Source organism: Pelophylax lessonae, assembly GCF_965119305.1.
Source record: "Pelophylax lessonae genome assembly, chromosome: 8".
NCBI classification, from domain to species: domain Eukaryota; kingdom Metazoa; phylum Chordata; class Amphibia; order Anura; family Ranidae; genus Pelophylax; species Pelophylax lessonae.
In genome coordinates, this window is record NC_138775.1 from 122,478,816 (window position 1) to 122,494,762 (window position 15,947).

At 41.5% G+C, this 15,947-nt stretch overlaps 1 protein-coding gene across 1 annotated transcript in view; it reads left to right on the forward strand.

Annotated features, from left to right (window-relative positions):
- CHADL (chondroadherin like) overlaps window positions 1–11,263 on the forward strand; it is a 268,788-nt gene extending 257,525 nt beyond the window's left edge. The window contains exons 3-4 of the mRNA XM_082266537.1: window positions 9,580–9,746; window positions 11,094–11,263. Coding sequence (XP_082122663.1) covers window positions 9,580–9,746; window positions 11,094–11,232 — 306 coding nt within the window. The 3' untranslated portion in view covers window positions 11,233–11,263. The remainder of the gene's footprint in view (window positions 1–9,579; window positions 9,747–11,093) is intronic.
- The last annotated feature ends 4,684 nt before the right edge of the window (window positions 11,264–15,947 follow it).

The window sequence follows — 15,947 nt, forward strand, 5'->3', positions numbered from 1 at the left end:
ATATACAGTATTTTTGTATTAGTGTCATTGTGATCAGAATTAGCGCAGGCGACTAAGTTTCTGTCCCAAGAAGGTTTAGGGTCCCCGCCACCCGCCCAATAAAGATTTAACCACCTGACCCCCCCCTGATCACCCCTACACCCCCTGCCATAACACACACCGTATACAGTATATAGCATTTTGCTATATACCCGTATAAGTGTGACTTGTGACCAGGTTCAGCGCTTGCCACCGTTTCTTTTATCCATAGGATACCCGCCAGCCCCTTCCAATAAAGATTTAAACCCCTGATCCCCCCCTGATCACATCCCCTTAACCCCTACACCCTCTGTCACATTAGCACTAATACACACATAATATACTGTTTTTACTGTATTTTGTATTAGTGTCATTGTGACTTGAGGTTGCGCTAGCTAGCTAGTTTCTTTCCCAAAGGAGGTTTAGGGTCCCCGCCACCCCCCCAGATCCCCAGCGCATAGTTTAGAAATAACCCCTTGATTACCACACACACGCACACACACACGCACATACACTCCCATTTCTAGTATAGTGTTTGAACAGATCAATATCTGATCTGATCAGAACTATACTAGCGCCCCCATAGTTTAGGGTTCCCAAAACGCAGTGTTTGCAAGGTCAGCACTGATTCCTGCCAGCACCTGCATTTAACCCTTTCACCCAGGTAAGTGTAGTAATCAATAGATTACTGTCACTTACAAAAAAACACAAGACACAAAACCGATGTGTTAGCAGAGTCAGGCCTGATCCCTGCTAGCATTAGCAGTTTTTTTGGTAGCGCTTGAAATAGTCTTCGACAACCAGGTGCTTTTATTACCTGTGAGTCGCATCACTGTACGGGTAAATTTAGTTACCAAAATGTCTAAACGTTCGTACAGTGATGAAGCTATTTACAGTATAATGACCATGTCAGGTGAGAGCGATGGGGAAGCCTCACCGGCAGAATCAGGGTCAGTATACAAACCAAATGACAGCAGCGGCTCCCTGACAGATAGCTCCGACGACAGATGGGTCCCTGTTAGACCCAGGCGTACCCGACCCCATTCTGGAGTTGTTGAGATGCAGGAATCGCAGGGTGCTCGTATGGAGCTGAGTGTGGGTACTAGTGCCGCTCATCCTTCTGGCGACCTGGCAAGCGCCATCGGCCTAGTACACCCTGGACCTAGTACAACCAGCACTGCAGTAAGACCTGGTGATGTGGCGAGTCCCCTAAGTGCAGTTGAAGCTGGTGCGGTGGCTAGCACAAGTAGTGGCCCGCAGCCACCGCGTATTCGAAGACAGGCCCGTAGAGCCCATAGTGCCCTCCCTGATGCGCTGACATATCCCAATTGGCAACCCACCGATTCTACAGCGCCAGTACTTCCCCCATTCACCGCCCAACCTGGAATCCACGTGGAGACAGCTGGTTTTACGCCCCTGAACTTTTATGAGCTGTTCTTCACGGAAGATCTTTTCAGATCTATTGTGGATCAATCAAATTTATATGCACAACAGTTCATCGCCGCCAACCCAAATTCGCCCCTTGCCAGACCATTCGGCTGGAAACCTATAACGGTTTCCGAATTTAAGATCTTTCTGGGCCTTTCCCTCCACATGGGCATAACTAAACAGAGTGAATTGCGGCTATATTGGTCCACTAGCCCACTTCACCATATGCGCATGTACTCTGCCTCCATGTCCAGGGCGAGATATGAGCAAATTCTGCGATTTATGCATTTCAGCGACAATGAAGTCTGTCGTCCTCGGGGAGACCCTGCATACGATCGGCTCCACAAAATTCGGCCCCTCATAGACCACTTCAATCAGCGGTTTGCAGCCTTGTTTACCCCCGAACAAGTTGTCTGCGTTGACGAGTCCCTGATTAAATTTACTGGCCGCCTTGCTATGAAACAGTACCTCCCCAGCAAGCGTGCCAGATACGGGGTCAAACTGTATAAATTGTGTGACAGGGCCACAGGCTATACAGTTAGTTTCCGGGTCTATGAGGGAAAAGATAGCTGTGTGGGGCCCCCCAACTGCCCAGACTACATAGGGAGCAGCGGTAAGATCGTTTGGGACTTGGTGTCACCCTTATCCGGAAAGGGGTACCATTTGTACGTGGACAACTTTTATACAAGCGTGCCACTATTTAGTCACCTGCTCGAATTACAAATTGGCGCATGTGGCACCGTGCGACCTAATCGCCGGGGCTTCCCCCAACGGCTTGTAGATTCCCGTCTTAGTCGGGGGGCGAGAGCCTGCTTGAAAACGGACTAATTGCTTGCGGTGAAGTGGAAGGATACACGGGATGTTTATGTTCTGTCCTCCCTTCACGCAGACACGACAATCCAAATCACTTCGGCAACTGGCATTGTGGAGAAACCCCTCTGTGTCCACGAATATAACCTTAACATGGGAGGGGTGGACCTTAACGACCAGCTTTTGGCGCCGTATTTAGTTGTCCGTAAAGCCAGACGCTGGTACAAAAAAGTGTCTGTTTACCTTTTCCAATTGGCGATGCTGAACGCCTTTGTCCTATACAGGGCGTCAGGACGAACTGGATCTTTCCGGGAATTCCAGGAAGAGATCATCCTTGCCTACCTGTACCCAGGAGGCATGCCTGCCCAACTTCCCCTTCCAGATGCAGTGAGCCGGCTGCATGAGAGGCATTTTTCTTATGTCCTCCCGAGTACCCCTACCCAAAGATGGCCCCAAAGAAGATGTCGTGTCTGTAGCAGGCGCGGATTTAGGCGTGACACCCGTTATTATTGTCCCAAATGTCCTGACCAACCTGGTCTCTGCATCGGGGAATGTTTTGAGCGCTACCATACACTAGTGGAGTATTAGTGTAGGGTACAGCACGACACAGTGTAGGGCACACAAACACAGGGTCTCGAAGGATGTTGGATGTCCATCGACATTTTGAGAGACCCAAGCTGGAAGAGAAGATCGCAGAAGATCGCAGTCCCAAATCAAGACATGTTAGAAAGAAAAATAAAAGGATCCAAAAACTGTTGTTGTGTCAGTAATTTTATATGTCCTTCTACTCTTCTTACTGTACATTTAAATGTCCTTTGTTTGTTTTTTCATTCTTTTGTGACCTGTTTCTCTTGCAGGTACTCGTCGGCTACCACGCATTGATTTTATATATTCTGACACAAACAGTGTTTGCGCTCAGCATATATGGATACCTTTGCTGATAGCAGCTGTGGTTATTTTCTGATTTCAGCACTGCAGTTAAAATCCTATTTTGGTATACGTGGATAGTGCCGTGTATACCCATCATTAAATTCAGTGGGTGGTTGTTTGGGCGGTTAATGATGAGAATCCAAAAACTTTTGTTGTGTCAGTCATTTTATATGTCCTACTCTTCCTAATGTACTTTTTTTTAATGTACAGTGGAACCTTGGTTTACGAGTATAATTGGTTCCAGCAGCTTGCTTGTAATCCAAAACACTCGTATATCAAAGCAAGTTTTCCCATAGGAAAGCACTGAAACTCAGATGATTCGTTCCACAAGCATTTAATGTTATAAATAAAAAGATATGCTGTATTATATATAAAGTACATAACTGTACAGTAAAAGTATGCCATCTCCTCTGTTAGATAACATTATGTGCCCCTGTGTCTGTATTGTATATAACAGCCGATTTATAGTGTATTAGAGCTTGTCTGGCTCTGTGTGACTCATCAGCCCTGCTCTGTTGCTCTCCTCCCCCTCCTCCTCAGATGACGTCAGGAGGAGTGATCGGCCCCTCCCGCCGGCGAGAACAGACAGGACGGAGAGCAGAGAGTGACAGAGGGACAGGAATCGTACAAAGTAAGTGCAGGGAAACACTCTAAAACAGTATATAGGCATCTTTATATACAGTAGAAGCACTGGGACACATAATGTTATGTGACAGAGGGGCATTAACAGAGGGGATGGCATGCTTTTAGTGGATAAAACTGCTCGTATATCAAGACAGTGCTCGTAAACCAAAACAGATTTTTAAAAAAAATGTTGCTCGTCTTTCAAAATGCTCGTAAACAGAGGTACTCGTAAACCAAGGTTCCACTGTACTTTGTTTTTTCATTCTTTTGTGACCTGTTTCTCTTGCAGGTACTCGTCGGCTACCACGCATTGATTTTATATATTCTGACACAAACAGTGTTTGCGCTCAGCATATATGGATACCTTTGCTGATAGCAGCTGTGGTGATTTTCTGATTTCAGCACTGCAGTTAAAATCCTATTTTGGTATACGTGGATAGTGCCGTGTATACCCATCATTAAATTCAGTGGGTGGTTGTTTGGGCGGTTAATGATGAGAATCCAAAAACTTTTGTTGTTGTCAGTCATTTTATATGTCCTACTCTTCCTAATGTACTTTTTTTAATGTACTTTGTTTTTTCATTCTTTTGTGACCTGTTTCTCTTGCAGGTACTCGTCGGCTACCACGCATTGATTTTATATATTCTGACACAAACAGTGTTTGCGCTCAGCATATATGGATACCTTTGCTGATAGCAGCTGTGGTGATTTTCTGATTTCAGCACTGCAGTTAAAATCCTATTTTGGTATACGTGGATAGTGTCGTGTATACCCATCATTAAATTCAGTGGGTGGTTGTTTGGGCGGTTAATGATGAGTAATACTACGCATTATTCCTGTGCTGATTTCTGATAGGTTCTCTTTTTTTCCGTTCAGCCCACAGGCTGCATGAAAAAAAAAAAAACCTATATGCCAAACAAGGACTAGCAATGTACTGGTACGTTGCTGGACTTTGAGTGGTTATACCAGGATGATGCCTGCAGATTTAGGCATCATCTTGGTATCGTTTTTTACAGCCAGCGGTCGGCTTACATGTAAAAGCAATCCTAGCAGGTAATTGGCCGCTAGACTGCTTTTACATGCAGTGGGAGGGGCCTCCCCCCCCACCGCCGCCTTCCACAGCCTTCCGTGGTTTTTCTCGGGCTCTCCTGTCCCACCGGTTAACCCGAGAGTGCAGCCGGTGGTTCAGTTATCTAACCATAGAGCTAATTGAAGATTAGAATGGCTCCAATCATCTCTGTGGCCTAAGATGCTGGAGGCTACGAGCATTTCATGACTTCTTTTTCGCCAGAAATAAACATGGCCATTGGGAAATTGGGAAAGTATTTTATCACACCAATTTTGGCGTGGTCAGAAGCGTTAAGGTCAGAGGAGAGATCTAGAGTATAAAAGACCCCAATTTTTTTAAAAAAAGAGTACCTGTCACTACAGATTGCTATCATAGGGGATATCTAAATTCACTGTGATAGCAATAAAAATGATTTAAAAAAAAAAATTAAAGGAAAGGTGTCAAAATAACATAAAAAAGCAAAAAAAAAAAAAAAATCGAGCCCCCCCCCTTTCCCCCCGTGCTTGCGCGCAATGGCAAACGCAAGCGTTGGTCTAGTGTCATATGTAAACCGCAATTTCAGCATGCATGTGAGGTATCGCCGCGATCGCCAGATCGAGTGCAGTAATTCTTGCAGTAGACCTCCTCTGTAAGTCTAAAGTGGTAACCTGTAGAGACTTTTAAATGTTTTAAAAATGTACGTACGTTTTTGCCGCTGCGCAGGCGTGCGCAATTTTTAAAGCATGTCATGTCAGGTGTCTATGAACTCGGCATAAGATCATCTTTTAAATTTTACCAAAAAAATTGGAATTATATAGTGTATTTGTGCAATAAATTTAAAAAAAAATTATTTTTTTCGCAAAAATTGTGTTTGGAAAATGTGTGCGCAAATACCGTGTGACAAAAAAATTTGCAACATCCACCATTTTATTCTATAGGGCCTCTGCTTTAAAGAAATATATAATGTTTGGGGGTTCAAAGTAATTTTCTAGTAAAAAAAAAAATATTTTTTCATGTAAACAAAAAGGCACAGAAAAGGCTTGGTTTTCAAGTGGTTAGAAGAGTGGGTGATGTGTGGATAAGATTGAGCATAAAATGCCGGGACAGTTCAAACACCCCCCAAATGACCCCTTTTTGAAAAGTAGACACCCAAAGCTATTTGCTGAGAGGCATGGTGAGTCCATGGAATATTTTATATTTTGCTACAAGTGTCGGGAAAATTATTATTTCTTTTTTTTTTTGTTGTTTTTTTTACAGAAAGTTGTCACTAAATGATATATTGCTCACACATGCCATGTGTATATGTGAAATGACACCCTAAAATACATTCTGCTGCTTCTCCTGAGTACAGGGATACCCCATGTGTGAGACTTTTTGGCAGCCTAGCTGTGTACGTGCCCCCGAAAACCAATCCACATCTTCAGGTTTTCTAATGGCGTAAATTGCTGATTTTACCCCTGACTACCCGTCACAGTTTCAGAGGCCCTGAAATTTCAAGATAGCACAAAACCCCCCCAAATGACCCCATTTTGCAAAGTAGACACTCCAAGCTATTGGCTGAGAAGCATGGTGAGTCCATGGAATGGTTTATATTTTGCCACAAGTTTCGGGAATATAATTTTTTTTTATTTTTATTTATTTTTTTTACACAAAGTTGTCAGTAAATGATATAATGCTCACCCATGCCATGGGTATATGTGAAATGACACCCCAAAATACATTCTGCTGCTTCTCCTGAGTACAGGGATACCCCATGTGTGAAACTTTTTTGCAGTCTAGCCGAGTACAGGTCCCCGAAAACCAGTCCCCACTTTCAGGCTTTCCAAAGGCGTAAATTGTTGGTTTCACTCCTGACTACCTATCACAGTTTCGGAGGCCCTAAAATTCCAAGATAGCACAAAACCCCCCCAAATGACCCCATTTTGGAAAGTAGACACCCCAAGCTGTTTGCTGAGAGGCATGGTGAGTCCATGGAATATTTTATATTTTGCCACAAGTTCCGGGAAATATATATATATATATATTTTTTTTTTTTACACAAAGCTGTCAGTAAATGATATATTGCTCACACATGCCATGGGTATATGTGAAATGACACCCCAAAATACATTCTGCTGCTTCTCCTGAGTACAGGGATACCCCATGTGTGAGACTTTTTTGCAGTCTAGCCGAGTACAGGACCCCGAAAACCAACCTCCACTTTCAGGCTTTCCAAGGGCGTAAATTGTTGATTTCACTCCTGACTACCTATCACAGTTTCGGAGGCCCTAAAATTCCAAGATAGCACAAAACCCCCCCAAATGACCCCATTTTGGAAATAGACACCCCAAGCTGTTTGCTGAGAGGCATGGTGAGTCCATGGAATATTTTATATTTTGCCACAAGTTCCGGGAAATATATATATATATATATATATATTTTTTTTATTTTTACACAATGCTGTCAGTAAATGATATATTGCTCACACATGCCATGGGTATATGTGAAATGACACCCCAAAATACATTCTGCTGCTTCTCCTGAGTACAGGTATACCCCATGTGTAAGACTTTTTTGCAGTCTAGCCGAGTACAGGACCCCGAAAACCAACCTCCACTTTCAGGCTTTCCAAGGGCGTAAATTGTTGATTTCACTCCTGACTACCTATCACAGTTTCGGAGGCCCTAAAATTCCAAGATAGCACAAAACCCCCCCAAATGACCCCATTTTGGAAAGTAGACACCCTGAGCTATTTGCAGAGAGGCATGTTGAGTGTTTTGCAGATCTCACTTTTTGTCACAAAGTTTTGGAAATTGAAAAAAGAGGAAAAAAAATGCATTTTCCTGATTTTTCTTCATTTTCCAAAAAAAATGAAAGCTGCAAAATACTCACCATGCCTCTCAGCAAATAGATTGGAGTGTCTACTTTGCAAAATGGGGTCATTTGGGGGGGTTTTGTGCCATCTTGGCCTTTTATGGACTTCAAAAGTGTGATAGGTAGTAAGGAGTGAGATCAACAATTTACGCCCTTAGAAAGCCAGAAGGTGCAGATTGGATTTCCGGGTCCTGTACGCGGCTAGACTGGCAAAAGTCTCACACATGGGGTATCCCTGTACTCAGGAGAAGCAGAAGAATGTATTTTGGGGTGTCATTTCACATATACCCATGGCATGTGTGAGCAATATATCATTTACTGACAACTTTGTGTAAAAAAAAAATATATATATATATATATATATATATATATATATATATATATATTTCCCGGAACTTGTGGCAAAATATAAAATATTCCATGGACTCACCATGCCTCTCAGCAAATAGCTTGGGGTGTCTACTTTCCAAAAAGGGGTCATTTGGGGGGGTTTTGTGCTATCTTGGAATTTTAGGGCCTCCAAAACTGTGACAGGTAGTGCAGAGGTGACATGAACAATTTACGCCATTAGAAAACCTGAGAGTGTTGATTGGTTTTCGTGGTCCTGTACACAGCTAGGCTCCCAAAAAGTCTCACACAAGGGGCATCCCCATACTCAGGAGAAGCGGCAGAATGTATTTTGGGGTGTCATTCCACATATACCCATGTCATGTGTGAGAAATTTATCTTTTAGTGACAACGTTGTGTAAAACAAAAAAAATTAAAAAAAAAATTGTAATTTTCCCGAAACTTGTGGCAAAATATAAAATATTCCATGGACTCACCATGCCTCTCAGCAAACAGCTTGGGGTGTCTACTTTCCAAAATGGGGTCATTTGGGGGGGTGTTGTGGTATCTTGACAATTCAGGGCCTCCTAAACCGTTATAGGTAGTGAGAAAATGCAATGAAAAATGTACGCCCTTTGAAATTCTGATGGTGGTGATTTGTTTTCGGGCTCCCGTACACAGCTACGCTCCCAAAAAGTCTCACATATGTGGTATCCCTGTACTCAGGAGAAGCAGCAGAATATATTTTGGGGTGTAATTACACATATACCCATGGCATGTGTGAGCAATATATCATTTCAATGACAACTTTGTGTAAAAAAAAAAAAAAAAAATTTTTTTAGTCATTTTTCAAACACCTGTGACAAAAAAATAAAATATTCAATGAGCTCAACATGCCTCTCAGAACATTCCTTAGGATGTCTACTTTCCAAAAAGTGGTAGTTTGGGGGGGTTTTGTACTGCCCCGCCATTTTAGCACTTCATGAAATGAGATAGGCAGTCAGAAATTAAAGCTTCGTAAATTTCAGTATTTACACCATAGTTTGTAGACGCTATAACTTTTGCGCAAACCAATAAAAATACGCTCATTGATTTTTTTTTTGTCAAAGACATGTAGCTAAATATATTTTGGCCAAAAAAAATGACATAAATTGAGTATATTGGATATTTTTTAAAAGACAAAGTTGAAAATGTCATTTTTTTGCAAAATGTTCGCTCTTTTTTTATTAATATCGCAAAAAATAAAAAGCGCAGAGGTGATCAAATACCACCAAAAGAAAGCTCTGTTTGTGGGAAAAAAAGGACGTAAATTTCGTTTAGGTACAGCATTGCATGACCGCGCAATTATCAGTTAAAGTCACGAAGTGCCAAGTTGAAAAAAGGGGTCTGGTCTTTTAGCAGCCAAATCCTCTGGGGCTTAAGTGGTTAAAGGATTTCTTTGGGTTTTTTTTACTATCCTCCGCTTAATGTATGTAAGTAAATTATTGTTATAACTAAAATCTACCAAAAATATATTTTCCTTTTTTTTTTTAACTCTTTAGATTTCAAATGGAAGCTTTATTGGGCTTGGACCCCGTATTAAAAGCCTCTTCATGGAAAATAACAAATTAGAGGTTCTTCCTGACATGAATAATTTCATTGGTCTCGAAGTAATAAATTTGTCCAACAACCCTTTTAGATGTGATTGTCACCTGACCAATATTCACAGGTATGTTTCTCTGTTAGGAAAGGCTACATTAAGTAGTACAATAAACATATTGTATGATTAAAGGAAAACTAAATGGAATATTACTAAACTGTTAACTCCACTTGCCTTTGTGCTGTCATTTCTGAGTCATGACTTTCTGAAAATTGTGCAGGGATCACAACAGTTTGTTTAGAATACAAATTTGCGTAAACTAATAAAAAAATAGATTTTTTTTTTTATTGGGAATGTTTTATAGCAAAAAAGTAGAAAATATTGGTGTTTTTTCAAAATTGATGCTCTTGTTTTGTTTGTAGCGCGAAAACGAAAAATTGCAGAGGTGATCAAATATTACCAAAAAAATGCTCTATTTGTGGGTAAAAAAGGACATCAATGATATTTGGGTACAGAGTTACATGACGATGCAATTGTCAGTTAAAGCAATGCAGTGCCGAATCACAAAAAATGGCCTGGTCATTAAGGGGGTAAAACCTTCCGGGGCTAAAGTGGTTAAACAAACTTTGCATCAATCCCACAACTTCACAAGCTCATATTATCACAATTGGCACATTTAATCCCTGAGGAAATGTCTGAGCTTTTACCAAGATGTATTTTGCATAACTTAACATCCATAGTCTCATGTAGAGACTCACATGGCACTCGGTCTCTGTTATCTTTTAAAGGGAATAGTGCATAAAATATTTTCATTTGCTGTATGTGTAAATATTTGAAATTGGACTTACCAGTCCTGCCGCAGGATTCTGTTTGAAACAGGAATCCAATCTTCACCCATCACGGTGAGCTTTGTCTTGCCGACCTTCAAGGACTGGGTCCCCTTGTTTTAGAAGGGCCACGGCCTTCAACCTGTACTTCACCCTGCATGGAGCGCCTTTGGGGTTTGGTATTACCAATGGTCCAGATCCCAGGGTCCAGCACCTAAAAAGGACAACATTACAGACAAAACCTTGTAACTGCTTCCCAAGGCTCAGGTACCATCTTTTTAGTCTACTGACTTTTTTAGATGGATCTGATAGCCAACCCCTTAGATTCAATGAATTATGATTGGGGTATATAGCATAATCTTCTTTCTACTTTGAAGAAAATGTGGAGAGACTCTCCACCATGACCATCACTTTTAGACACTGGCGAAAAAACTTCCGAAGATACTTCCTGTGTAGGAGGGGTTATATAGGGGGACATCATTTCGGATTGGTTGCCAGTGTCCTTCACCTGTAGGTGGCTATATAACCCATATGTTATGATGTATGGCTCTGTGTCACGTGATGTATGAAAATAAACAGTTATTACTAAAAAATGTTTATGCATTTTATTAACTATATTTATAACTAATATTTTATTATTTCTTAATAGATGGATAAATGGTCTGAACATAAAGGTTGGAGCAACCTGTGGAACTCCAAAACAATTGATGGGCCAGAAAGTCAGAAATGCTTCATTTTCTTCCTGTGAAGAGCAGAAGTCTGTTGAAAAAAAAAAAAAGCAAGAATAAGAGCGCCATTTTTTTTAAAATAAGAGAAAGAACATGCCTGCAAAATATCCATGTAATTGTGGGGCTGTGATTAAGTAACTATTAATCACACTTTATACAACAATATATTAAGTATATATTAAAATGTGTTAAAGAATTGAAAGTCTGTACGGTAAATGAAATCTGCCTCTCTTTTTTTTTTTTTTAACAATAAATAAGCCAGAAATGCACATTCTACTAAACAAGCTTGTACACGAAGAGAAACATTTAACAAATGTTACAACAAAAGTGGGAAATTACTATTATTTTCATAAATTGCATGAGTGATGAATGTCATGAGAAGATCATTAGTGATGCTGAGCAAACGTTTGGAAGAGTAAAATTTAGTGAAAAGTCACAAGGGATCAACGAGTTATGGAACAAGGAGCAAAGAACATTATATAATGAACAATGAAGTACAGATAAAAAGGTATTATTATCATTGGAATATTAATGCAAGGTAAATCATAGTGACTGGAATGCTGGCTGTAGATGCTGAGCTACTCCGATGTTTGGAAAGTGGAAACCTTTCCAAGAAGGGAACAACATCCAAGCTCAATCCAAGTGATGTACCTTCCGCCGCATGACACTCACAAGGCTTGTGCAGTGGGAACACATTTCACGGAGGACCTCCACTTCTTTAGCTTTCTTGAAGTATAAATAAGGACTTTGACACCGTTCCCCACAAACGCTTACTGTACAAACTAAGGAAGGTAGGTATGGACCATAAGGTGAGTACCTGGATAGAGAACTGGCTCCAGGGGAGAGTCCAGAGGGTGGTGATTAATGGGGAGTACTCGGATTGGGCGGGTGTGGAAAGTGGGGTCCCCCAGGGTTCTGTCCTGGGACCAATCCTGTTTAATTTATTCATAAATGATCTAGAGGAGGGGATATCTAGTACAATCTCAGTATTTGCAGATGATACTAAACTAGGCTTGCCAATATCTTCTATGCAGGATGTTGAAACCTTGCAAGCGGACCTGAACAAAATAACAGGGTGGGCAACTACATGGCAGATGAGGTTTAATGTTGAAAAATGTAAAGTAATGCACCTGGGGGCCAGAAACCAGAAAGCAAACTACTCACTAGGGGGGAACCTCTGGGTGAGTCTAGGATGGAAAAGGACTTGGGGGTACTGGTAGACAACAGGCTTGGCAGTGGTATGCAAGGCCAAGCCGCCGCAAGCAAAGCCAACAGAATACTGGGATGTATAAAAAAGGGGATTCACTCCAGAAATAAAGAGATTATTCTCCCACTTTACAAGACTCTGGTCCGGCCACATCTGGAGTATGCTGTCCAGTTCTGGGCACCGGTCCTCAGGAAGGATGTGCTGGAACTGGAGAAAGTCCATAGAAGGGCAACAAAAATGATTAGGGGAATGGAGGACATCAGCTATGAGGAAAGGCTACAAGCACTGAACCTATTCTCTCTGGAGAAGAGACGATTGAGGGGGGATATGATATCAATGTACAAATACTGTACTGGCGACCCTAGCATAAGGAACAAACTATTCAGAGAAAGGAGATACAATAAGACACGTGGCCACTCACTAAAACTAGAGGAAAGGCGGTTTAACCTTAAAGTGCGTAAGTGGTTCTTCACTGTAAGAGCGGTAAGGATGTGGAATTCCCTTCCACAAGCAGTCGTATCAGCAGGGAGCATTGATAGTTTCAAAAAACTATTAGATGGGCACCTTAGAGACATACAGGGGTATACGATGTACGGTTAAAAGCAAACACACACACATCATAGGTTGAACTGGATGGACTGATGTCTTTTTTCAACCTCACTAACTATGTAACTATGTAAATACAGATAAAAAGGTATTATTATCATTGGAATATTAATGCAAGGTAAATCATATCGACTGCAATGCTGGCTGTAGATGCTGAGCTACTCAGATGTTTGGAAAGTGGAAACCTTTCCAAGAAGGGAACAACATCCAAGCTCAATCCAAGTGATGTGCCTTCCCCCGCATGTCACTCACAAGGCTTGTGCAGTGGGAACACATTTCACGGAAGGACCTCCACTTCTTTAGCCTTCTTGGAGCCTCTACAGGAGACAGGCTGCTCTTCCACACCACACATTTTATCATTGTAAGTGTATACCTCTTACATTTACTTTACAGCACTACTGGGAAGTTTGTACCCTCTTTGCATATTTGTCTTTTCATAGTTCAGAAGCTCCCACTTACCTCTCCACTATACCACTGCACTCCTATTCCATCACGTAATACCTCTGCATACCCCACTGCTCACCTCTGCATCCTTTTGCACTCCTACTGCTCAACTCTGCACCCCATGCATGCCTTACACTACTCATCATCTATGTGTCCTTTTTGCAAGCTGTCCTATCAAGCTGCTTGGCTCTGCAGTGTTGCTTTGTCCCTTGCTTGGACATACAGTATAAGCATTGTGGACAGTACTAAGGGTAAGAAAAACACCCAAGAAAACATGGTCCCTGACCTAATTTTGGTCACTTCCCATTCATAAGAAACAATTCTCTAAACATATAAGCAAACAGAGATGTATAATGCTCAAAAGTTACAAGTTACATTGTAGCTGAATAGTAGCAGATACGGATGAGCTGCCTCTTCAGTCTAAACCTAAGTTTGGCTGTTCAGATTAAATCCAAATTTAAAGGAGAACTCCAGCTTTTCCTCCCCAGAACAACAGATGCATTGTGCATGTAAATGAATCCCAACCCCACTGTCAGTTTCTCAGTATCTTTCCTCATTTAGCTGTATACAGCAGGTTTCTGTATTTATGACGTCACTCCTCCTCCTGGCTGAATTTCTCTTCCTGTTTCCTTGCTATGCCAGTCCTGATACTACATGTCCTATGATCCTTTGAGCCTCTGTAGTTTCAGGGCAGGCTATGGGAGTCACTTATAGCAGCTGTGGAAGTTGATGTGGACGGGTCTAAGGCTTACTATAGGTTGTGATTAGGGAAGGAATGGAATTGTGTTATCGCCGCCCACACTCCTTTCTTCTGTGCAGTAAATAGGGAACAAGAAGGAAGTGGGACATCAGTCAGAAAATGTAAGTGATTGTAAAGGAAATGTTATTTTTTATTAATAAAAAACATGTTCTACTTCCCTGCTTTGTGTAATGATTTTGCAGAGAGCAGCCCTGGTCCACTTCTTCCCCCCCTGCCGCTTGCTAAGAGAGCATGCAGATGCTTGCATCATGCAACCCACATAAAAAATGCATTGGCTACACCCACCAAACACTCTCAAGGTGCCATTTAGGCTGGGTTTGCATCTGCGTGTTTCTGAATGCATGGCAACTTGCACAGAAAACACACGGTTTGATGTGTACTTCTAAAATGCGCAGCAATGCAAGTCGCACTTTAATTACCATTTTGGCTGCATTCTCATCTGTACCTTTCCAAGCACATGACAACCTGCAAGAAAAACGCACACTTTGCCATGTGTTTTGGAACCAAAATCATGTTTGCGTTACCATTCGTTCGCATTTGCCTGCTTCCAAATGCATGGCAACCCAAAATAAAAAAAACATATGCTTTGAGGTGTGTTTCGAAAATGTACAGCAATGTATGTCATGTTTCTGAATGCAACCAGCACAGAAAACAGGCACTTTGTTATGCATTTCAAAAAAGGGCAGAGACATATTCCAGGGCACTACAGGCCAGTCAGCCTGACATCAATAGTAGGTAAATTTTTTGAGTGGATGATAAGGGACTATATCCAAGAATTTGATGATGAAAACAGTATTAGCAGTATTCAGCATGGGTTTACAAAGGCACGTTCTTGCCAGACCAAACTGTTAACATTCTATGAGGAGGTGAGCTGCGATCTAGATAGGGGAGGCTTGTGGATGTGGTATATCTCTATTTTACAAAGGCATTTGATACAGTTTCCCATAAACACTTAAACTGCAAGCTAAGGTCTGTGGATATCGACCATAAGGTTTGTTCTTGGATAGAAAATTGGTTACAGGGGAGCATCCAAAGGGTGGTGGTGATAAATAACGTGTACTGAACAAAATGATGGAGTAGGCAACTACATGGCAAATGAGGTTTAATGTGGAGAAATGTAAGGGGGCTAAAAACATAAACGCAAACTACTAAATAGGGAGGGAACCTCTGGGGGAATCAAACATAGAGAAAGATCTGGGGGTCCTAATAGAAGACAGACTGAGCAATAGCATGCAATGTCAAGCTGCAGCTGCCAAAGCTGGCAGAATATTAGCATGCATAACAAAGGGGATCTACACCAGAGATAAAACGAATCCTGCCACTTTACAAAAGTCTGGTCCAGCAACATCTGGAGTGTTCTGTCCAGTTCTCCAGTTCTGGTCACCAATCCTCAGAACGGATATGCTGGAGCTAGTCCAAAGAAGGGCAACACAATGAATTAGGGGATTGGAGGACCTTAATTACGAGGAGCAACTACAAGCACTAAATCATAAAAGTGTAGCGCTAAAAATATTAATGATCACAAAAATGATAAATAATGTCCAAATGAATGGAAAAACGAATAATCACAATAATGTGCGTAAAGGAAAAAAGGAAAAAAATATATGAGAGTGTCCAACTGAATAAGTCCCAATACAAATGATGTGAAGTAAAATCATAAATCCACGTGCACAATATTCCAAGGAGTGATTCAGCCTGTGACACCCAGGGTGTGTGAAGGAAGGGAACACCTCGGTGATGGAATATGTTAAGCAGCTT